General features: G+C 41.2%; 1 protein-coding gene and 1 pseudogene across 4 annotated transcripts in view; both read right to left on the bottom strand.

The window, feature by feature from the left end:
• FOCAD (focadhesin) overlaps nucleotides 1-24,720 on the bottom strand; it is a 316,309-nt gene that overhangs the window by 200,023 nt on the left and 91,566 nt on the right. For all 4 annotated transcript variants that reach the window (XM_040481365.1, XM_040481366.1, XM_040481368.1 and 1 more), the window contains 2 exons: nucleotides 22,254-22,456; nucleotides 13,397-13,654 (listed from right to left, as the gene is read on the bottom strand). In XM_040481365.1, coding sequence (XP_040337299.1) covers nucleotides 13,397-13,654; nucleotides 22,254-22,456 — 461 coding nt within the window. The remainder of the gene's footprint in view (nucleotides 1-13,396; nucleotides 13,655-22,253; nucleotides 22,457-24,720) is intronic.
• On the bottom strand, nucleotides 24,147-24,245 carry LOC121035218 (uncharacterized; annotated as a pseudogene).

The following is a 24,720-nucleotide window of genomic DNA, read 5'->3' as shown; positions in this document are numbered from 1 at the left end:
TGCTTGTACCCCAATGTTTATAGCAGCACTTTCAGCAATAACCAAATTATGGAAAGAGCCTGGGTGTGCATCAACTGACGAATAGATAAAGAAGATGTGGTTTATATACACAATGGAATACTACTTGGCAATGAGAAAGAATGAAATCTGGCCATTTGTAGCAACGTGGATGGAACTGGAGAGTGTTATGCTAAGTGAAATAAGTCATACAGAGAAAGACAGATACCATATGTTTTCACTCATATGTGGATCCTCAGAAACTTAACAAAGACCACGGGGGAGGGGAAGGGGGGATAAAAAAAAAGTTATGGAGAGGGAAGGAGGCAAACCATAAGAGACTCTTAAATATGGAGAACAAACTGAGGGTTGATGGGGGTGGAGGAGAGGGAAAAGTGGGTGATGGGCATTGAGGAGGGCACCTGTTGAGACGAGCACTGGGCGTTGTTTGGAAACAATTTGACAATAAATTATATTTAAAAACATAATAATAAAATAAAATGTGTGTCAAAGAAGTCTTCCAAGAGTATTTACTGAATAACTGATTCTGTCATCTCTCAAGATCCTGAATTAACGATGTATCTTACTGGGGCACCTGGTGGCTCAGTTGGTTAAATGTTCAACTCTGATCTCAGCTCAGGTCTTGATCTCCGGGTCATGAGTACGAGCCCCACATTGGGCTCCACACTGGGTATGGAGCCTACATAACAAAAAACAAACAAACAAACAAACAAACAAAATATATATATGTGTGTGTGTATACACACATATATATGTATATATATGTATGTATATGTGTATATATATACATACACATATATATCTTATCAAATAATTTAAATGTTTCAAACCTAACCAATGTATAATTTTCTTCAAATTCATAAACATTTTTCAAAATAAAACAACAACCTAATTTTGTTCACTAATATTCCTGACTTTGATTAGATTTCAGAATCTCCCAGTTATGATCAAAAGTACATAAAAGCACTAAACCCAATTGCAACCATGCTTGCTGATTTGCTGATTCACTTGAATATTCTCACTCTCTCCTCCGATAGGAGCTTTCAGGAGTTAGGACTGTGCATAGGTGTTCCATTTAGGTATAAATATCCGGCTAAATGCGATTTACCTATTTATGGAAGGGCCAATGGAAGCTAGAATAGAGACAAAAATAATCACACTAGACTGAAGATCTGGCAAGATTTCAAACAAAGGTTGAGGTTCTTATCTTAGCATTTAATCCTCTCTACAGCTGAGTAGGCCAATCTTAAAAATGTAAAGTTAGGGGCACTTGGGTGGCTCAGTTGGTTGGGCGTCCAACTTCAGCTCAGGTCATGATCTCATGGTTTGTGAGTTCGAGCCCTACATTAGGCTCTGTGCTGACAGAGCCTGCTTTGGATTCTGTGTCTCCCTCTCTCTCTGCCCCTCCCCACTCATGCTCTGTATCTCTCTCCTTCAGATATAAACAAACATTAAAAACATTAAACAAAAAATGCAAAGTTAATAAACCTTGTTTACTTTTTTCTTAACATTATTTATTTATTTTTGAGAGAGAGAGAGAGAGAGAGAGATCAAGAGAATGAGTGGGGGAGGGGCAGAGAGAGAGGGAGAGAGACAATGTCAAGCAGGCTCCATGCTGTCAGCAGAGAGCCCGATGCAGGGCTTGAACTCACAAACCATGAGATCATGACCTGAGCTGAAACCAAGAGTCCGACACTTAACCAACTGAGCCACTCAGGCACCCCAACCTTGTTTAACTCTTTCAAAAAAAATGTTAGTAGTTTGAGTAAAAGTTGTATAGAGACAGTATAAAACACCGGGTAACAGCACAGACTCTGGAACTATATGTACTGGGTTCAAATCCTGACTTCGCCAATTACTAGCTGTGTGATTTGGGGGAAATTAATCAAACTCTGTGCCTCAGTTCCTAAACAGTGGTGGCGGCAAATTCACAGAGCTGTTGGTAAGTTATTTAATATAGGCAAATAAAGTGATTAAAATAATGACTGCCATATAATAAGTATACGTAAATGTTAGCTATTTTCATTAGCTATTACTTTGAGAAGATAGTTTACCTTCTAATGAGTAGACTATATTTAAAACTATTTATTTAGCACTGCAATACTAAGAATAGAAGAATTCATTCCATAGTATCAGCCAGGTTATCAAAAGGTCTAGGACTGATTTATTCAGCAGAACTCAGACTTCAATCAAGTTGGCAAATGGGACAAGCACTTCACTTTTGGACCTTGGGCACTAGACAGGAAATTGATTAATTGAATACCTTTCTGCAGTGAATCTATGGTAATGAATCAGAACCCATACACCAATTAAAGGTAATTAACGGAAAAAACAAAACTAAAGGTCTTGCAATCATAAGGTCATTAAATTTCAATCAAGGATAAATATTTATAATGTGAATTCTACATCTAAAGCATCATACCAGAAGCCAATGTCTGCTATAATTATAAAACTTTACCAAAACACAGTGTCTGTATATTTCTAGTATTGCGAGTTATAGTTTCTATGCTGCTTATAAATTATATCTTTCCCATGTACTGCCATTTTTTAAAATTTATTGGGTTTTTAAAAAGAAAATCAACTGGTTTTGTTCATTGATGTTGTATCTATCCACTGTCTTAAACTCTCGTATCCACTCTAAAAGCAGCAGCTTTTTTGTCCTTCAAAGCTTTCATTTATTTTTCAATATATGAAGTTTATTGTCAAATTGGTTTCCAAACAACGCCCAGTGCTCATCCCAAAAGGTGCCCTCCTCAATACCCATCACCCACCCACCCTTCCCTCCCACCCCCCAACAACCCTCAGTTTGTTCTCAATTTTTAAGAGTCTCTTATGCTTTGGCTCTCTCCCACTCTATCCTCTAAAAGCAGCAGCTTTAAGTATAATCTCTTGCATTTTCTAAGGAGCATTGGCTTCTTCCTTTATAGTACATACGTAAGTTTTCTTTCTTTTTCTTGAATGAACAATGAGCAGAATCTCCAGAAAAATAGTAAAACTAACATCAGACATATTTCTGATTCTTAACTTAGATGAAACAGCTTCTAAATAAAAACTGACTTGGAATTCTACCTAGGTCAGTATAAAATACCCTCTGTCCTGTGTGAGAATCTTTACCTTGGATTCTGTATTATCTACTTGGATGATAATTTTCTAGCTTCTTAATGATCTACCCGGCTTTTAATTTTCACCTTTTCCTTTTTAAAAAAAAATTTTTAAGTAAGCCCCACACCCAGTGTGAAATCCAACGTGGGACTTGAACTCATGACTGTGAGATCAAGAGTTGGACACTTAACCAGTTGAGCTACCCAGGTGCCCTTTTACCATCTATTTTCAACTTGTGTCACTGTTTCAAGGTTTGTCTCTTAGAGTCTATGAATCTTTCTTTTGATAAGGTACTTTAATTGACTCAATGATAACTGGTGTATTTGGAATTCTGTTGTGGGACTTAGAAATTATAAATCACTAATTGTTACCAATAAGAGCTTAAGTACATATTTCAAATTATTTTTCTACTAACATCAAGAACTATTCAGTTCCCCCCAAAAACAACCCTTAGCACATTCTCAACTTTTCACACTATCACATTCCCACTTTCAGCCCTTACCACGTTTTAAAGCTCGGACTTTAGTTCCAGGTAGTTATTTTTTCATACTCTACATAATTATTCTAAATTAGCCATAAGGCTTACTGGATATTTTGATCACCATTGACATTTCTTCTCTGTGCTCTCCCGGATTCATATTCAGTTTTGCTGGAGCATGTCTTGAGGGGTTTTCTCCCCACCCCCTAATAAAATCAATAAGCAAGAAATGTTCTTGAATTCTTACACATCTGAAAGAAGTCTTTATTACCATCAGTAATAAAAGGTAGAATAAGGGGGGGGGGGGGGGGAAGCGCCTGGGTGACTCCGTCGGTTAAGCACCGGACTCTTGGTTTCAGCTCAGGTCATGATCTTGCAGTTTCGTGAGTTTGAGCCCTGCATCGGGCTGTGCACTCATGGTGCGGAGCCTGCTTGGGATTCTCTCTCTCTCTCTGCCCCTCCCCTACTCAACACTGTCTCGGTCTCTCTCAAAATAAATAAACTTGAAAAAAAAAAAAAAAAACGTAGATGAAGGAGGACAAATAATCCAGGAGCAGAGTGACTTTCCCCAAGAAACTGGAAGGTGATATTCCCAGTTTGTTGGGTATTCCAACACCCAGCGTGCTGCTGGTAAGAAATCGAAGATCAGTCTTACTAGGTTTTTCTTTCCCCCCACTCTGCTCTAAAAACCTCTTATGACTTTCTCTTTATCCTTTACATTCTGGGGACAAATTTAGGTATTGATCTATTCTTACATATGCTGTTGGGCTTTCTGAAGGTCCTTACAATCTATATCCTTGTGTCTTTTTTTTTTTTTTTTTTAAGCTCAGGAAATAGTGTTTTGTCACGTTTTAAGTTTCTCCCCTTCATTTTCTGTTCCCTCCAACAAGAATTTCAATAGAAAGATGTTAGAGCTCCCAAAATGGACCCTCAATGTCTTAACTTTTTTTCTTTTCTATTTTGGGCTCTATATTCTGAAATGTTTACTCGAATATTCTGTAAATCACTAACCCTGTCTCCATTTATGTACTGTGGCAATCACATTTTTAATTTCTAAAAATCTCTTGTCATTGAATTTCTTCTTTGTCACAGCAGTATTTTTGTATAGAATAGCTTTACAACACCTCGTAAGACTTCGATCATTTTTGCATGATCTTCTGCTGAGTTCTCTTTCTTCTGGAAACAGATTCTTTGGTCAGTTATGCTATTAAATTTTCTCAAAGTCTGATAAGCCTTTATTTTCCATTTATATATATATTTATTCATATATATATACATATATATATATGAATCAATGCTAAGTTGCTTGTAGGGAACTTGCATGGGTTGCTGCCATAGATGTAAAGCAATGTTTCCTTAAATAAGACTCTCCTCTTATTTGAAGGGTTGACTCCGGAAGAGCTAAAGAATGAATGGTAGGGGGTGTCTGGGTGGCTGGGTCAGTTAAGCAGCCAACTCGTGGTTTCAGCTTGTGATCTCACAGTGCGTGAGTTCAAGCCCCTGCATCGGGCTCTGTGCTGACAGCATGGAGTCTGCTTGGGATTCTCTCACTCTCTCCATCTCTCTGCCCCTCCCCTGCTTGTATGCTCGCGCGCTCTCTCTCTCTCTCTCTCTCTCTCTCTCTCTCTTTCTCTCTCAAAATAAGTAAGCAAGTAAGTAAATAAATAAAGCGGGGGCAGGGGGTGGAGAATGAATGGTAGAGGATATCAACTGGAAACTTCACTTTAAGAGTGGCCATGAGGGGCGCCTGGGTGGCTTGGTCGGTTAAGCATCCGACTTCGGCTCAGGTCATGATCTCGCGGTCCGTGAGTTCGAGCCCCGCGTCGGGCTCTGTGCTGACAGCTCAGAGCCTGGAGCCTGTTTCAGATTCTATGTCTCCCTCTCTCTCTGCCCCTCCCCTGTTCATGCTCTGTCTCTCTCTGTCTCAAAAATAAATAAACATTAAAAAAAAATTTTTTTAAGAGTGGCCATGAAACAAGTAGGTGGGAGGCCAATCCCACCTTCTCCCTTCCCAATCCATTCATTAAAATGAGAATTTTTTATTCTGGCAATAGTGGGCTTCGGTGAGTTTTCCCCTTGAGGAGAATTCCTCGTGCCTGTTTTGAAATTCAAAAGGTGCCACAAAATCTGATCCTCCTCTGAGTCCTTCACCGACACTTAGGCCATCTCAAGCAGGTAGTTCCTTTAGGGGGGGTTTCACAGGGAGAAAGAACTACTCTCATCCAGTATTTAACTGGGAGCAGAAGTATTCCACTACGCCAAATGCAGTACAGGGCCCCAACCTCATCAGACTCCAACCTCCCTCCTCGCTGAGCCTCAGAGCTCACATATGACAAGTGTTTTTGCTTCACTATATTAGAACTGGTGACTATCGCCTTGAAACTGAAAGAAAATCACAAACAATCCCTTCAGTGAGAATCTTAAGCGGTTTACAATCTACAGACTCCTCAAAAGAAATTCTGCCCAATATGAACATTTAGGGAAAGCAAGAAATTGATATAGAACTCCTTGCTGAGTAAAAATTCTAGGCTTGGTGGGGAAAAAAAAAACAAAAACCAGAAAGATTTCAAAGGGTTCAAATGCCAGTTAAAAACATGTTTATTCCACAGATATCGAAGTGGGGTTTATAAAGAAAAAATAAGCATATTAGCACAGCATGGAATAGATACCTGACCTTGGATTTTGGTCTGTGTTTCTCTTTGTCTAATTGTTTCATGTTGACAGGCTCAGCCCAATTTTGCTCTGGGCGTAATCGATGCTATGGCTACAAGGGAATAGTAGTACCGCACTTCTTATCTGTAAAGCTCTTTATTAAAAGTATTGTACATTCCAGCTTCTTTTTGCTGATGTGAAGAACACAGAAAGCAGACTGACTTCAGGGGGTAGCAATTCACAGAACTCAGCGACAATAGAACAGAGTGCAAAGTGTCCAAAGACTCTTTGTGCAAGTTCTTTTATGGAATATATTTTCTCCTTTTCTCACAGCAGTAACTTACAGACCATTAAATTTCACACATTTCCTATTCATTTTCCATGTTAAAATATGGCTTATGACCCAGAGTAGAACTATCACAGGATTCTGCCCTGAAAGTCAGCTTTTTTACTGTTTGATAATGTGGCACTTTTAAAAGACCAGCAAGTCATGGGCCATGAACCTGGCCACGTAAGTGATTTCAAATGGCTCAAAAGTGTATACACTTATACACATGGAAAAAATTAAGCCCTGAACACATTACAAAGGATAAGATTAAATAATCGAAGAGTGCCAACTGTTCCCATTAAACAAGACCTTTAACTAGGCTTAACAACCAAAATGTGAAAATAAAATAAAATTAAATGAATAAATAAATAAATAAATGCCCAGCTCTAGCTAGCTCCACTTCAAAACAAGAGAAAAGCAAAGCAAGCACAAGGGCTCGGGAGAGGCAGGGAGTTTCACAAAATGTAATCTGTTGAGCTCCTCGATGAAGGTAGGTTTTAAGGAAGGGATGTGGAGTTTTCTCAAGCCAAGGTTCATAAACATTTCCTTTTTTGGCATATGCTATCAGTCGGAAAGAAGTTGATATACTTTACACGTAGTATTTAGAGTTATTCCATTGAAGTTGAGACACTAAGCTAGAAGACTGCACTCTAAACCATCTTGGCCATGGTTCATTCTACACCATCTAAAAACTATTCATCTTTGTGGCTCATGTTCAATTCAGATTCCTATGTCATCTTGCCATAAACTCTTCATGTACACAGAAACACAGGAAGAGGGGCGCCTGGCTAAGCGGCTGACTTTGGCTCAGGTCATGATCTCACAGTTCGTGAGTTGGAGCCTCACGTCAGGGTCTGTGCTGAGAGCTCAGAGCCTGCTTCAGATTCTGTGTCTCCCTCTCTGTCCCTCCCTCGCTCACGCTCTCTCTCTCAAAAATAAACAAGCATTAAAAAGAAAAAAAAAGGAAACATAGGAAGAAAACACATTTTCTCAAGTTTTGAAACTACTAAGTAGCACCTGGGTGGCTCAGTCAACTTCAGCTCAGCTCATGATCTCACAGTTGGTGAGTTCGAGTCCCACATCAGGTGAGCTCTAGTCCCACTTTGGGTGAGCCCTGCTTCTCTCTTTCTCTCTCCCTCTCTGCCCTCACTCACTTGTGTCCTCTCTAAAATTAAATTATATTAAATTAAGTTATTAAATTAAATTAAATTAAATTAAATTAAATTCAACCACTAACAGTAGCCTTGATTTCCAAAAGAGACTATCATCTTTTGTCAGGTGTCCTCCCTCCATATATTTAGAAGATCTACTGTGAAGGACCTAATAATTCCATTAAGGCTTTTGTAGAATCATACTGCTATGTAGGAAAATAGCTTCCTCTAACACCTCTATCAACATCAGATGGAGAATCTCCATTCCATCAACTATAGAGAAGCTATAATTAATATCTAATATAATAATTACATCTTCCATATTTAATATATATTAATATAATTACATAATCTAGTATGTTAAATATGTATAGTACAAGAAAATATAGCAAATATTATAATAAGTAGCCAATAATATAATTAATATAATATAGCTAAGCTAATAGGAAAGATTTTAAGAATTGAATAGCAGCCTTTTCTTCTCAGGGGACAAGGGGGTCAGAAAAACATCTTAGGGGGTTGGTTGGGGGAGTCCCAGGTAAACATACGGCATTTACCTGAAGCTGCCTTGTTGATTAACCTCTTCTTAAGGAAGTTCTATCAGTCTGAGACATTTCCAAACTGTCCATAGTCATGTTATACACAGGCTGGCCAATCATTGGCTAAGGGTTCAAAATAAGATTTGATATTGCCCTTTTTAAAAGCTGTAATGATCAGGGGCAGCTGGGCGGCTCAGTCAATTGAGTATCTGACTATTGACTTTGGCTCAGGTCAATACTCATGGGATCAAGCCCCACGACTTAGCATGGAGCCTGCTTAAGATTCTCTTTCTCCCAGACAAATATCACATGACTTCACTCATATGAGGACGTTAAGAGACAAAACAGATGAACATAAGGAAAGGGAAACAAAAATAATATAAAAACAAGGAGGGGGACAGAGCAGAAGAAACTCAAATATGGACGACAAACAGAGGGTTACTGGAGGGGTTGTGGGGGAGGGGGGGGAACTCAGTGGATAAGGGGCATTAAGGAATCTACTCCTGAAATCATTGTTGCACTAGATGCTAACTAATTTGGATGTAAATTTAAAAAAATAAAATTAAAAAATAAATAAGTAAAAATAAATAAAATTTATTATACAAAGAAAAGAAAAAAAGATTCTCTTTCTCCCTGTGTCCCTCTCCCCCTGCTCATACTCTCATTGTCTCTCTAAAAAATAAATAAAAATAAATAAAAATAAAAGCCGTAAAGCTCAGAAAATGTCCTCATTTAGGCCTACCGTCTACATCATCCCTTAATTAACTCGGTAAAGTCCGTTTTTAACATTCACTACCAATGATTTCACACCAGATGAAACCAGGTCCTGAACAAACCATAGGGGTAGTAAATAGCTCGGTGAAGAGGAAAGAATAAGGCCAACTGGACGTTACTGTACATGAGCCATGAAGCCATGTGCTTTAATTCTCATTCAGGCATCCCTCAAGGCAGCCTGAATGACTTCTATCAAAACGTATGAAAATAACATTACTCAGTATCAGACAAGCAGGAGCTATTATATAAACATAACCAAAAAGCACACAAATCTATCAACTTCTATTTCCAGAAAAAAACACTAATTTAAGAAATAGACGGCACTCTCATTTATTATAAGCATAGGCCATGATACAAAAACCTCTCTCTAAACTAAATTGACGCGTTTAAAACCTTCAAGACTTCCACGGAAATTTACACAGGATGCTCATTCTTGGATATCTCCCCAGAACATTCCCTCCGAGAAGGTAAAAGACACTTAACTTTTACCGAGTGCTGCCTGACCTGAGCTTGTGTCTTCTGCACATTAAATCTCACGAGTAAGAGATATTTCTCTGGGTAAGAAAACTGTTAGGATTAGTAACTACTGACAGCACTTCTAGATGTGGGGGTGGGGGAGGGGGAAGAGTTGCCTATTATTTTCAAGTGTCGATTTATTGTTGTGTCTTTGGGTAACTATTTTAACATCATCATCTGCGTCTAGTTAACTCTAAAATAGTACTGACAGAGTCAACTTCCCTTCAGACCACTTAACTCCACTAGTCTTCCACGGCCCTAAAGCTATAAATCCCAATGGAAAATGCATGACCCAGGGGAACCGGGTGAGAGACAAGGATGAAAACTCACTGAGCAGGAAGAGGCATCAAAACGCATGATTAGTAAGAAGTAACATCATCACTTTTTTCAAAAAGCCCATTTTCTGTGTGGGGATGGGGTAAATGGGTGATGGGCGTTAAGGAGGGCACTTTTTGGGATGAGCGCTGGGTGTCATATGTAAGAGATCAATCACTGGGTTCTACTCCTGAAGCCAAGACCACACTGTATGTCGACTAACTTGAATTTAAATTAAAATCATCATCATCGTCATGTGTTAACTAAATGAATATTACTCACAAACCAAGATAGGTACTTACATGAGGCATAAGGCATGCAGTGTCTGCTTAATAAATGTCTGATGGGGGCGCCTGGGTGGCTCAGTCGGTTAAGCGGCCGACTTTGGCTCAGGTCATGATCTCGCGGTCCGTGGGTTTGAGCCCCATGTCGGGCTCTGTGCTGACAGCTCAGAGCCTGGAGCCTGTTTCAGATTCTGTGTCTCCCTCTCTCTCTGACCCTCCCCCATTCATGCTCTGTCTCTCTCTGTCTCAAAAATAAATAAATGTTAAAAAAAAAAATTAAAAAAAAATAAATGTCTGATGCATGCAAAAGCCCGTTTTCTTAGCATTATGAACACTCACATCACATTACTAGTAGATACTGACTTGTACTACCATTCACAGGCACTAAAAATAACTTCAGTTGATACTTTATAATGATAATAACAAGCATACCAAAACATACTTCGTCACGTTCAAGCTTTTCAAATGTTTTCTCTCACAAGAGCTTACAGTAGGATTCTTTCAATCAATTAAGATGTCACACAAAGTCGATCTTCAGCAAGCATACTGCACCTCAACGAGTTCTACCACAGTGGTTAAGTGACCACCAAAACAGAGGTGAAAGACAGCCTCGAAATTCCTGCTCTTACCTACCTATTTACTTAGCTTCCCCTTAGTAGTAGTCTCAGACTTTTCTGTAGTATAAACTGCCCCATGAATTTGAGCCAATGACTGCTTAAACATAATATAGCTTCTTCCTCTATGGTGAGAACAGATAAACACCACATAAAAATTCATAAGCTTCAGGCAGACTTGTCAACTCAGTGAACGAAAGAGAAACAACCCACCAATAACAGATTACAATCATAACTCGTTTCGACTGAGTCTATTCCAAATATCTGCTCACAATTAGAAGACTTGCTCTTTCCAAATATTCGGTCCTCTCTTTTTGGCTACTTTACCCGTAACCCGAGTCCCATGAAAGGATATGAAATGGTCACTTCAAAAGGAGAAGTGAGGAAACACAACACTATCTCCTAGTTCAAGGATGCTCCTTTTCACAAAAACTCCACTTCTAAGTTCTTCTTAATGACACTGCCTTTGCTTATGCATGAAGCTGAGGAACTATTTAAGCACTGCACCCTACTATTCATCGTAACGGCACAATTACACTCGTTGTTTCTCACTTCTTTCCAAACTACCCAAGAGATCGTCAACAGAAGTGGAACATACCAACTTCGATTTCGACCACTGCTTCTTAAACGTTTATTGAAAAAGATAAACAAACCTGATGGTCACGTTAGTACTTCCCCACCTTTTCTATTTCGTGGCACACATGAAAAATCAGGCTTATAAGGAGTGTGGGGTAAATTCCTGAAACCCCAGGGGGTCAGAGAGGCTACCAGCCAAGCCAGCACCCTGAGCTTAGACTACTACACGGCCGCCCGAGAGCTCAGAGGGGTGAGGACTTTGACATACCTGAAACGCCCTCACACCAGTTCAGAGCTCCCACAACACCGGCTGAGACGTTCACCGCTACATTTTTGGCCTATTTAGCATATCCCCACTTTTACTGCCAGGAAACGGTTTTTCTTTTGGGGGATCATCCCACCCTCAATCCACATGATCACGGTGGCATTCAGGATTGACCCTTCACCCACTTCCATTCTACTTAGGATGGCCAATTAAAGTGCCCCATTATCCTGCCACAATGGTTGATTCAGTATGGGCACACGACCCAATGAGGTCAATCCAAACACCTCTACGTCTCTCTCTTCCTTTTGGGCTATGAATATAAGGTTATAAGGCTTCGGGCTTCCAGCCAATTCACAGAGGAAACAAAGAAACTCTACCATGGGTATACTGTCTAGGTCATGCTTTTTCTAAATTCTGGAGCTAATAAAAACTATTTAAGACAGACGTGTCGCCATTACTTATAACCAAAAATGTCACCCTAGAATTTCAAAGACCCAAGCATTTCCTGATAATCAACACAGAATTTGATGTAATATATGTTTTACATCAGTGGCATACACAGGTCAGGTAACCTACCACAGGACTTCTTTAGATAGTCTCCAGGCATTATCTGTGCATTAACTATTATAAAGGTATTATCTTATAAGGTGTCAGCACTGAAACAACACATCTATTAGAAGCACAATCGCTACAGCATGTAAAGGGAGAAATAAAGTAGGAAGCAAATTGAAATGACTCACATTATGCACACACCAGGACACAAAGGTACTTTGAGACCATCACAAATCCACTTGGAAACATCAGACCACAAGAGGTCTAGTCCGAAGGAAAACTTTTTATAGATAGATCAATGGTTCCTCACTTGACTAAAAAGAATGAGCATAACAAGCTGGGAATAAAAAGAATCCAAATACATTCACTTCATATCTTAATCACTTTTATCCTGTCTCTATCAACTGAATTTTGTCCTGTAGGAAACACACATTTTCCATAAAGAGATGAACTTTTTCTTCACCATGTTTAAAAAGAAGCATCAGCACAGATACTAATAAACAGAATAATAAAAATACCATGCCTATATGGTTAGGAAGCCTTTCCCTTCAAAGGAAGTTAGTTCTTGAGAGTCTATCCAGTGGGAAAAAGTTAGATTACTTTACCAAGGATAAGGTTAGTTACAAAAGGTGGGCGGGGGGCGGGGGGAGTCTTATTAACGTCTAAGACTAGACAATGCTGCTGGTTACGCTCCAAGATCTGTGCAGATAGGAAGAATCCCACCATGTTGATCATTATCATAGATAGCAAGAACTATTTTTTAGCTTATTAAGGGAATGAATCAAGACAGAATCAAATTGCCAGAAGTCAAAAAGAGATCGATGCCTACTGCATAGGTACCTTTATCCTAAATTGATTAATCTGCATCCACTTTAAAAGATCAATATTAGAACTAAGGGATATTCATCTGGGAACAGGCCGCAAGAGTTAACAAAAGTGTTGCAGATTAGCCAATCTACCAAAAAACAATAATACCACAATAGCATCATGTGTAGATTTCAGTGTCAAGTGTGTTTTCATGAAGGAAACGCGTGCATCGTTAAGCATACATCAATTCAGTGTAAGGACAAAAATGAACAAATTGAGAAGATAAAGATAGCCCACCATCCTAAACAAAGGAATCAACCCATAATTTAAAACTTTGAGAAGAATCATCCACGAACTAAGAAAAACCGACAATTCCAACAGTTAAGCTTTACTCCTATTACTGTCCCATTATTTTCTTACTTTACCTGAGAGGAATCTGCTTGGGCCAATTCTGTAGTGACCTTCAGTATTTGGCGAAGATTTTGTCCTTGATCTTCAACAAGGAGGTGAGCCAACACAAGAAAAACATGCGCAGGGATTACTGTGGTTATAGGGAGCAAGGACTCTACAGAAAACAACCAGTCACTTGCAGCAGACTTTTCTCTCATTACTTCGAGGATCCTCCAGGCTGTAAATATTGATCCATACATGCCGGTTATGGGGAACGCAAGCTTGTAGGAGAGCTGAAAAAAACAACAACAAAAACAAAAAAAAAGGCATGAATAAGTGAAGAAAGTGTGCTTGTCAGAAATATATTCATTTATTTTTATACTTCCATCGTAAGAAATCAATCCTTCCAACAAAATACGAAATTTTTGATTTCCTGCCAAAAACTTCTCAGCATGTAACTAAGCTAAGAGGATTACGCAAAAAGAACAGTTGTGAGATGGAACTCTAGGACAGATTCTTTCAACTTTTCCTCCTGTTTACCATTCACTCCCAGCTAAGGCAGGGAAAAAAAAAAAAAAAAAAAAAAAGGGATCCCATACACAAGATCCAGAGGCAACAGAATTTGAAGAGAACTCACTATCACTAAAAAAGTATTTGCCAGTGAGAGGGAAGATACAAAGGGGAAAAAAAAGTCACTGTATCTGCCCAGCTCCAGCTTCGGTAAGAGGCAACCCTGGGCAGGTGGCAGACTTAGACTGAGGACAGTTCATTTTGGTAACAAAACAGTATGTTGATAGATAGGAACCGAGTTAGTTCAGCTGGAACCGGAGAATACGAATAACTGTGAATAGCTCCTACAATAAGAAATGACAGCTCTAGAGTGAAATGACACCCAAAGAAGATGGTATGCTGAAGTCAACCTGAGAAATGGCTCCTCACAGAAAGGAAGTAGAGCAGTCAGGGACAGAGAATAGACAGAACTCGGCCAGCGTGAGCAATGCGCAAAATGGCTAAGGAGAAGCCACAGACATTAAAGAAGCATTACAGATTGCCTGCTAATGAAATAATTCAATTCACTTAGAATGTGATGAAACAAACTCGAAGTATCTAGAATCTACCTGTCCAGTTATTAGAAGCTGATTTATATGGTAACAACTAAAAGGATGCGAAGTAAAAATTAAGCTTTATAGAAGTTTTTTTTTTCCTCTTTCCTTTTTTTTTTCTTTTTCCTTTAAAGTGAACTCATGACCCGGAAATTGAGTCACATGTTCTTCTGAATGAAGAACGTCAGAAGGTGACCTGACTGAAGGTGCCATCCAGGCACCTCTGAAATTTTTTAAATAATGGCTTTATTGGGACACCTGGGTGGCTCAGTCGGTTAAGTGTCCAACTCTTGATTTCAGCTTAGGTCATGATCTCACGGTCATGAGATCAAGCTCCACATTGGGCTTTGTACTGGGCATGGAACCTGCTTAAGATTCTCTCTCTCCCTCTCCCTCTGCCCCTCCCCCACTCACGCTCTCTCTCTCTCTCTCTCTCAAAACATAAAAGTTTAGGGGCGCCTGGGTGGCTCAGTCGGTTGAGCATCCGACTTCAGCTCAGGTCATGATCTCGCGGTTCATGAGTTCGAGCCCCGCATCGGGCTCTTTGCTGACAGCATAGGGCCTGGAGCCTGCTTCGAATCTGTGTCTCCCTCTCTCTCTCTGCTCCTCCCCTGCTCATGCTCTGTCTCTCTCGCTCTCCTTCAAAAATAAATTTAAACACATTTAAAAAAAAAATAAATAAAGTTTAAAATTCAGTGAATTTTCGGGGCGCCTGGGTGGCTCAGTCAGTTGAGCACCTGACTTCAGCTCAGGTCACGATCTCACAGTCTGTGAGTTCGAGCCCTGCATCAGGCTCTGGGCTGATGGCTCGGAACCTGGAGCCTGCTTCCGATTCTGTGTCTCTCTCTCTCTCTGCCCCTCCCCCGTTCATGCTCTGTCTCTCTCTGTCTCTAAAATAAATAAACGTTAAAAAAAAAATTTCAAATTCAGCGAATTTTCATAATTCATGGACTAGTGGAACAATCACCACAACTAATTTTCCTCACCCAAAAGGAAACCCCACACCCATTAACAGTCACTCCTCATTCCCCCAACACCACCCTCGCAGCCCCTGGCAATCCACTAATTAATTTATTTTGTTTCTATTCTGGCTATTTCATATAATAGGAACCGCACAATATGTGTTTTCTGGTGGCTGGCTCCTTTCACATAGCATCTTTTCCAGGTTCCGCCAGGCTGTAACTTGTGTCAATACCTCATTTCTTTCCGTGGGCAAATAATATTCCATTGTATGGACGTACCATGTTTTTATCCACTCATCAATCAATGGACATGGGGTGGTTATCACTTTTTGGCTATTACGAGGAATGCTGCTATCAACAGTCCTGTAAAAGTTTTTGTGAGGACGTAGGTGTTCAATTATCTCAGGTATATGCTTTAGAGCAGAGACAACATTTGAAAGTAAACCCCACTGTAAAAACAAATCAAGAAGCTATCTTTATGGATACGAAAAGATCTGATATGAAAATATAAGATGCAGATAATGTGCCTGGAATGCTATCAATTATTTTTTTTTAACGGGGGGGGGGGGGCGGGACTATATATCTGTATTTGCTTGTGTATGCAAAGAAAAGTAGGAGGCCAATACAAAAGAAATTAATACCCACTAATCATTACCTGTTTGATGAGAGGCTGGGAACTAAACAACCAGAATCAAGAGTAAGAGGGAAGCTTTTCACTGTATATGATTTTGTAATTTTGGAACCACTTTAATGTGCTACAATTTTTAAAAATTAAATTTGTAAAATTAAATATTTACATTTACTATAGCTCTCTCTCAAAATACTTCCCCTAACCAAAGATGGAATTCATAAAAGATTAGAATCAAATTTTTTTCTTTGAATTTTTTTTTACATTTTGTTTTATATTTCAGAGACAGACAGACAGACAGACCATGAGCGGGGGAGGGGCAGAGAGAGAGAGGGAGACACAGAATCCAAAGCAGGCCCCTGGCTCCGAGCCGTCAGCACAGAGCACGACGCGGGGCTCAAACCCACCAACTGCGAGATCGTGACCTGAGCCAAAGTCCGATGCTCAACCGACGGAGCCACTCAGGCGCCCCTAGAGTCCAATTCTTTCGATAAATGACAAACAGCATTGGACCGGAGATTTAAAAGCCAGGACTTTAGCACAGCCATGCCAGCTACTGTCTCTTCCACAATCTCTGAGCCTTACTTGGCTCATTCGTAAAATGGAAGTAATGACTACCTTCCTGCCAAGATCTCTGAGGTAGATGATGACACAGTAAAGCACCTAGCACAGTATCTCAAGTTGCAAATACAGGGAAATATTATCACTGTCATCTTTAGGAGAGAAAAATAAAGCCGGTAGAGAGGAGTATAAAAGAAAATAATTGGAAATCACCATGAACCATAAATTGAGTCGCAAGCGGCAACGTTACACAGACATGTAAGAGTAAACGTATGGAAACAGAAAAGCCATCCTGCTTTACTCGAAGTATTAGGTTGATGTTTAGGCTCTGTGTTTTGTCTGTTTGTTTGCCTAAAGGTTAGAACAGCAGGCGAAAAGCACAATGTTGAATGAGACATCACAGAACAGTCTCTGTGTCCCAGTGAATGACAGCTGCCCCTGGCACAGGCCCAGAGCAAGGATGCAACTCAGGGTTTTCTCAAAAGTACCAGCCACCAAATCATGACCCCACAGCCCGGAGAAGGGTCTGTGAAAGTGCTGGCCGGCACTTTGTTTTAGAGGAGAAAGCAGGTGTTTAAAAATAAAAGAGGTTTATGTTCGGTGAATGACATCTCAGTAAAAAATAAAGAAGAACCCATAAGAAAACAAAATCTAAATGAATATTAAATGGTTGTAAAGCATCTTTCACAGATATTAGTTGAGAACCTTCATTCTAAAAAGCTTGTAATAAAAACGTTCAAGTCTGTTAAGTATTAACAATAAGACAGACATCTGATAGTACTTCTTTGTCTAAAGGGGTCTGCAGAAGAAATTGTGAATTCAGTGAATATAGATTTTCATTAATTTTGAAGAATAACCCTCATCTGCAATAGTCTCTGAAATAGGCTTAACCCAAATGGAGCCAGGATTTTATCAGAAGGGGGAACACAGAAACTCCAATCGGGAGTCCCTTAAAAGAAGGACAGGCTTTCTGAAGAGAGGATTTCATCACTCACCAGACCACAAGCAGACGACCGGACTAGACATGGCTTCAAGAGGCTCTTTCTGCTCTATAGCTCTATGAAGAATCCAGTCAAGAGTGGAGAGCTTTGGGAGGGCTACTTATCACCAAAGGAAAATCCACACCAACCTCAGTATCCATGTTAGTCAGAGGCAATGTTAGATGTACAAGATCAACGACTTACTAATTCCTTTTCAGTGCCAACCAAAGCTTTTAAGAAACCAGTTTATTTTAATGTACTAGGACTTAGTGCTTGCCTATAAATCTCAAACTCTGTTCTATTTACTCCCAAGTTCAGCACAAAAGATTATAAATTACCATGCCAACAACAAAAAAATCAAAGTGGAGGCAAAAGGATGTAGGCTCTACAGTTAAATAGTTAAAAATCTGGATCTCAGGGCGCCTGGGTGGCTCAGTTGGTTGAGCGTCTGACTTCGGCTCAGGTCATGATCTCACAGTTCGTGGGTTTGAGCCCCACATCAGGCTCTGTGCTGACAGCTCAGAGCCTGGAGCCTGCTTCGGATTCTGCGTCTTCCTCTCTCTCTGCCCTCTCCCCTGCTCGCCCTCCGTCTCTCTCAAAAATAAATAAACATTAAAACAAGTAAAAAAATGATTTTAAACACATTAGAATTTATAACTAGTGTCTGATATTTTTTTTTAACCCAGAAAAGCACAAAGATAGTTTTAAATATCACATTTAATAGCCTAAGAGACAGGATCCTGTTTCCCACACACCACTAAAAAACAGTACAAGCTTACTAGATTATGTGAATCTTTAAAAATAAGATGAGTGGCTGTTCTGGTATCTTACATTTTTTAATTCTCAAAAATTAGAAGTTAAAATGTGCTCAATTTCACGGTTATCAACCCTTCAGAAATGGATAGGTTAATACAGAATCACATGGTACAAGATATTTACCCTCGTTTTCATTCATCAGAAGAATTGGGCTTTTGAAGAATTGCTCTAAGGGCGCCTGAGTGGCTCAGTCGGTTAAGCGTCCAACTTCGGCTCAGGTCATGATCTCACGGCTGGTGAGTTCGAGCCCTGCGTCGGGCTCTGTACTGTCAGCTCGGAGCCTGGAGCCTGCTTCAGATTCTGTGTCTCCTTCTCTCTCTGCCCCTCCCCAACTTGTGCTCTGTCTCTCTCTCTCAAAAATAAATGTAAAAAAAAAAATTTTTTTTCAAGAACTGCTCTAGTTCTAAAACAAACGTGCTAAGTCAGAGACACCCATCTAAAAATAATAAAAAAACAACATCTGTGGTTTTGTACAAAGGTCTTTTTGTGAGAGAGAGAGAGAAAGAGTGTGTGCGTGCACACAGGTGCAATTGGAGGCGGGGCAGAGGAGGTGGGAGACAGACTCTTAAGTAGGCTCCATGCTCAGCAGAGTCCAATGTGGGGTTCAACCCCACGAGCTTGGGATTGTGACCTGAGCCAAAATCAAGAGTCAGATGCTCAACTGACTAAGCCAGCCAGGAGCCCCAGGTCTTTCTGTAATATGTAAAGATAATAAAAAGATCTGTATCCTTATTAGAAGCACACATTCCTCACTGAATAGAAATTTACTGAATGTCTATCATGTGGTAAACAAGGTGTTAGGTATTGAGGATACCAAGATATATCGGCAACATCCTAGCTTATTTAAGTATGTGAAAAATAGAGTATTCAATTAACAGCCGGCTAAAGTATTTTTGAATGCTCTTTCTACGATCAGCTGAAAAAGATAAAGCAAAAAAAACACTGGTGTGGAAAAATACAAAAAGTTCAACAACTGTTGCAATTTCGATTTTAATGTGCTTAGAAAATAAAGGTGAAGTGTGAAAAGGGTCACGATTCTTTCCCTCGATGAGCTCACGGCATAGCTGGAGATACAAATACGTAGCCCCCTAAGTTAAGACACAGCACAAGTGAGTAATGTTGTAAGTGCTGGGGACGCAGAGGAGAGGGTAATGAATTCGGACTCCAGGAGGCTGAGAATGTTTGGCCGAGTCTTGAAGAATGAGTAGGTCAGGCAAAGGAGACAAAAGAGCATTATGTGCAAAAGCAAAGATTCAGGGAGAGACTCAGAGGCATTGCATCCTGTTAAATTTATAGGTATGCTTGGAATATAAAGGCCTGGACAGGTGCAGAAGAAAAGCCATCAGTAAACCGTGGCTTACATTTTTAAAAAATGGTGATCGTAACTACGCCGAGCGTCCACAAAGCAGCACATTATCATCGGGAGAATGTTTATAGCCCTAATGGTCTTCCTTCCTCCTCCCTCTTCACCAGCTGCTGGAGACAGAGTCCAGCTGTTAGTGTTAATGAATACGATTCCCACACACCTAGGCGAATAGTCAACTGAGCACCCGTGTATTCTGGTCAGAGTGATTCTCAAAACATATCACTTACGAGCTAAAAGAACAGAACTCTTAGACCTAAGTATAGCCTGCCCTGCCCCCATCCAGAATACAATTATTGTTCTGTACCAGCCAATCAGGCGGGAAAGTAAAAGGCTATTAGAAAACCTGGGCGGGGCACCTGGGTGGCTCAGTAGGTTAAGCATCTGACTTCTGCTCAGGTCATAATCTCACTGCTCGTGAGTTGGAGCCCCGTGTTGGGCTCTGTGCTGACAGCTCGGGGCCTGGAGCCTGCTTCCGATTCTGTGTCTCCTTCTCTCTCTGCACCTCCCCTGCTCACTCTCCGTCTGTCTCTCTCGCTCTCATCTCTCTCAAAAACAAATAAATATTTTAAAAATTACATATACAATTTAACTATCAGCAACAACAACACAATAAAAACATTTTTAAAAAGTAATTTAAGGGGCGCCTGGGTGGTGCAGTCGGTTAAGCGTCCGACTTCAGCCAGGTCACGATCTCGCGGTCCGTGAGTTCGAGCCCCGCGTCGGGCTCTGGGCTGATGGCTCAGAGCCTGGAGCCCGTTTCCGATTCTGTGTCTCCCTCTCTCTCTGCCCCTCCCCTGTTCATGCTCTGTCTCTCTCTGTCCCAAAAATAAATAAAAACGTTGAAAAAAAAAATTTAAAAAAAAAAATTAAAAAAAAAAAAAAGAAGAAGAAGAAGAAAGAAAACCCAGGCCGCACTTGTATTAGAGTGGGCACGAGAACTTCCTTCCCTCTTATTTTTTTTAAATATTTTTTAATGTTTATTTGAGAGAGAGAGAGAGAGAGAGAGAGAGAGAGAGAGAGAAAACACTAATGGGGAGGGGCAAAGGGGCAGGGGGACAGAGGATTCAAAGTGGGCTGTCCACTGACAGCAGTGAGCCCCATGCGGGGCTTGAACTCACAAACGTCGCGATCGTGACCTGAGCTGAAGTCGGACACTTAACTGACTGAGCCACCAGGCGCCCGAGAACTTCCTTCTCTCATTGCAAGTGAATTACCTATGTCAAGTTTTAAAGTTCTGGACAAACAATTAGGAATTCGGATGCTGCGGTATGCAGCCAATTTGCCTATGGGCTAGTTTTTGCTGTGCCCTCAAGCAAGGAATCACAGTGCCCGGAGTTTTGCTGCTAGAACATGTAACAATACGTGATTCCAGGTTTCCCTGCTTTCTCGGATGAAACAACGTGTGTGGCGGTCGCCTGCATTTATATAATGTCACTCTCCACGGAGACAGAAGATGTTTCACCTGTTTTACTTCTTTAATCCTCATTCAATCCCCAGAAAACCGGTAGTTGGGAAATAATCCCACATTTTACTGAAGGCAAAACTCAAATACCAAAAGAGAAAAGGTCTCACAAATGCAGGCCCAGAAGCCAGCCACTGACCCGCTGACAGTACGTTTACGTTATCGCAACAGAGACAGTGAGATGGACAAAGCAGAATGAGGTATGCCTCGCAGGCAGGAATACGGATGGAGTGGGACAGACCTGCAGTCTTCCGACTGAAGGCCGCAGCGTGGGGGCACACACGGGAGACATTGGGAGCCATCAAGCCGAGGAAAATGGCAGAAGGCGCCACATTTTAAAAAATGAAGTCCTAGCTCTTGCAGATGCCAGAACTTCCAGGCGTTTGAGATTCCCAGCCTTGGATTGTCCCAGATGCAGCAACACGCTGTCCTTATTTTTTTTTTTTCAACGTTTATTTATTTTTGGGACAGAGAGAGACGGAGCATGAACAGGGGAGGAGCAGAGAGAGAGGGAGACACAGAATCGGAAACAGGCTCCAGGCTCTGAGCCATCAGCCCAGAGCCCGACGCGGGGCTCAAACTCACGGACCGCGAGATCGTGACCTGGCTGAAGTCGGACGCTTAACCGACTGCGCCACCCAGGCGCCCCCACGCTGTCCTTATTAAACAGTACGGCAAGAAAGGAGGATTCCTTGCTCAAATGTGTCAGAGAAGCACTAGGTTAAATTGAACTAGTTCCTTTTCTGCAGGATTTCTCAGGACCTTGAACTACTCATGTAGACGGGAAATTCAAAGAGGGGAAAAAAAAAATTATATGCCTCTTCCAAAATTGATTTTACCCTCCCCATTCACAGTCCAGAGGAATATACTAATAGCTACACCACTGCCTGACAAATGGTAACGCTCAAGGTGTCCACGCCCAAACAGATACTTCATCGGGATGTGAGATTACCTGCGCAAACCTAAGTCCCACACTGCCACCTTACTTAAGAGAAACAAGGCTGAACTCATTACCTTCCGGCGGTCGTCTCTGCAGGATTCCTGCTGTACTATTTCCAAAAGGTTTACAGCCAACTGCTGCCTAGAGGGACCTTCTTCGTCCGTGGACATACAGTCTTCCAAGGCAGTAGAAGACAGGATCTGCAGAAGGGGCATCACCAGCACCAAGGAGGCCTTTGGGATTTTCTGACCCTCAGCAAAAGAGACGAGCTTCAGAGCTATTCATCAAAACAACAATTCACAGTTCAGAAATTACTACCACAATCCGACAAAATGCTATCTTGTTTAAGAGTGATATGCAAAAAGTTTCCTTACCCCTTTACAATTGGGTCAGACACATAACTAAGATGACAAATCTTATCCTTTTAGAAATCGGAGGAACGTAAAAACGAACTATTATCGACAACAAGCGGTGAATGTAGGTAACTGGTAATGAAGACACTCTTAGAGAAAATACATACCACAGAGTATAAACCAACTCTTTAAGTAAATAACGAATTTCTTTAAAGTACAACTCAACTGTTGCCCTTGTACGGTCAGGTCCTTCTACTGTCCTCAGCAGAGCCAGAGACCAGAGTTCCTGATCAGTGGGTTCTAAGACCGATGTGCATGCTTCCCTGACAAACCCAGGTGAGAATTATATTGAGATGCTGAAGCGGGGATGTCCTTCACTGTAACTGCTAAAAAGCTGATCAGGAAAAATCTCAAAGTCCATCAGCAGCAACCAACAGACTCATTCTTATAAATGATGTTTTAAAATGGATACTCGGCTTACACATCAGAAACACGCACGAATGGGTAACAAATTAGTTACGTGTATAATCTCCCCTAGACCATTAACATAATGAGTTAAGGCCTAAATATCTATTTCTTCACAATCATTAGATGAACACTAATTTACGGAAAGAGGTCATTCATAGGATTCAGAGCTAGAGTACCAAAGTAATCATCTGAATTACCCATCGCAGCAAAAAAAAAAAAAAAAATTCTACAAGCCTTAAGTCAGGTCAAGGAGTTGCCAATATTTTCTTTCGATCAGAAGTCAAACCTGGGCCGCACCCGCGTGGCGGCCGTGACGCACAGCCGCCGGCCCGGGGGGCTCGTTCCTCCGGTTACTGGGGTTGGTCTCGGCCACGATGGCCGCCAGGGACCTGACTCCGCTGCACTGCCACTCGGGCGCCTTCTGCAAATATCATTGCCAGCCCAGCTTCCAGGGTCTGGAGCGTGACCTGACCCGGCACTTGGCCGGGGCGCCGGCGGTGAAGGCACCGAAGGTCTTCGCGCAGGACCCAGCCCCCAACCAAGCCACTGGTCCTCTCCCTGCAGGGCTGGACAGGCACTGGCAAGTCCTGTGTCCACTCCCTGCTGGCGCACTACCTTCTTCCGGGGTGGCCTCTGCAGCCCTGTCACGTGCACCACTTTTCCCTGCCATCCACTTCCCCTATCCCAGCCCCATGGAGCACCACAAGAAGGATCTTAAGAGCTGGGTCCAGGGGAATCTCGCTGCATGCAGCCACTCCCCCTTCCTCCTCGACGAGATGGACAACCTGCTCCCCGCCTCTTCAGTCCATTACTCTTGGCCCCTTGCTCTGGCACCATGCTCTCAACCCTCCATTCCACACCCTGTGTCCCAGTGTCGTGAAGACAAGCTGAGACTTCTCAGTCTCCATGAACAGAGGGACTCAAGCTGCCACGTGGGCCTGGTTTTTAAAGTGTTCAATTTTCTAAGAGAACAAATACAATAAACTTAGCCATGGGACTGGGGTGGGGGGGTGAGGGGTGGGGGGTGGGGGGCAGGGAAGATGTCAAACCTAAACATGGTATGAAGTCCAAACACCTGCTACTCTAACACTACTAATTGACCTTTTCTGCCTAGGTATCAGGGGGGTTTTTCCCCCATTAAGTTTTAAGCATCTGGAACGCTTCACAAATTCACATATATCCTTGCACAGGACTGCAAATCTTCTCTGTATCGTTCCAAGCCAGCCATGAGTCTTAATCCAAGATTCTCTCTGAGAGATTAGGAAAATCCATCACCTTTTATAAAACAGGAAATGCATAGAGTTCTATCCTCCTTGTTATAAATCTTCCAGGCATTTTTAGAGGTCACTATTTACAATCAAGGCGAGTGTTTAATAATGAAGCAGCATAAACTTTGTATTACTGCTGTGCATTTAGCAAATTCGAAATCATCATCCTCTTGGTGCTCCTGTTTGAACGCACTCTTGCCCAATAGACAAACAACACATCTTCCCTACTTTGCAACATAACATCCCAGATGATAGAAATGCTCGAAAACGAGATCGCACGGCTGGTTGCACAACTCTGTAAAGTCATTAAAAAAAAAAAAAAAAAAAAGGCTACTTTACGCTTAAAAATGGGGAACTTTATGATAAATAAACTGTACCACAAGAAAGCTGCTAAAAACGAAAGAAAAGAAAAGAAAAGAAAAGAAAAGAAAAGAAAAGAAAAGAAAAGAAAA

This window comes from Herpailurus yagouaroundi, unplaced genomic scaffold (assembly GCF_014898765.1).
Source record: "Herpailurus yagouaroundi ecotype Mexico unplaced genomic scaffold, PumYag 160, whole genome shotgun sequence".
Taxonomy (NCBI): Eukaryota; Metazoa; Chordata; class Mammalia; order Carnivora; family Felidae; genus Herpailurus; species Herpailurus yagouaroundi.
Note: the sequence above shows the minus strand (reverse complement) of the source record. Positions and strands in the feature narration are given on the sequence as shown.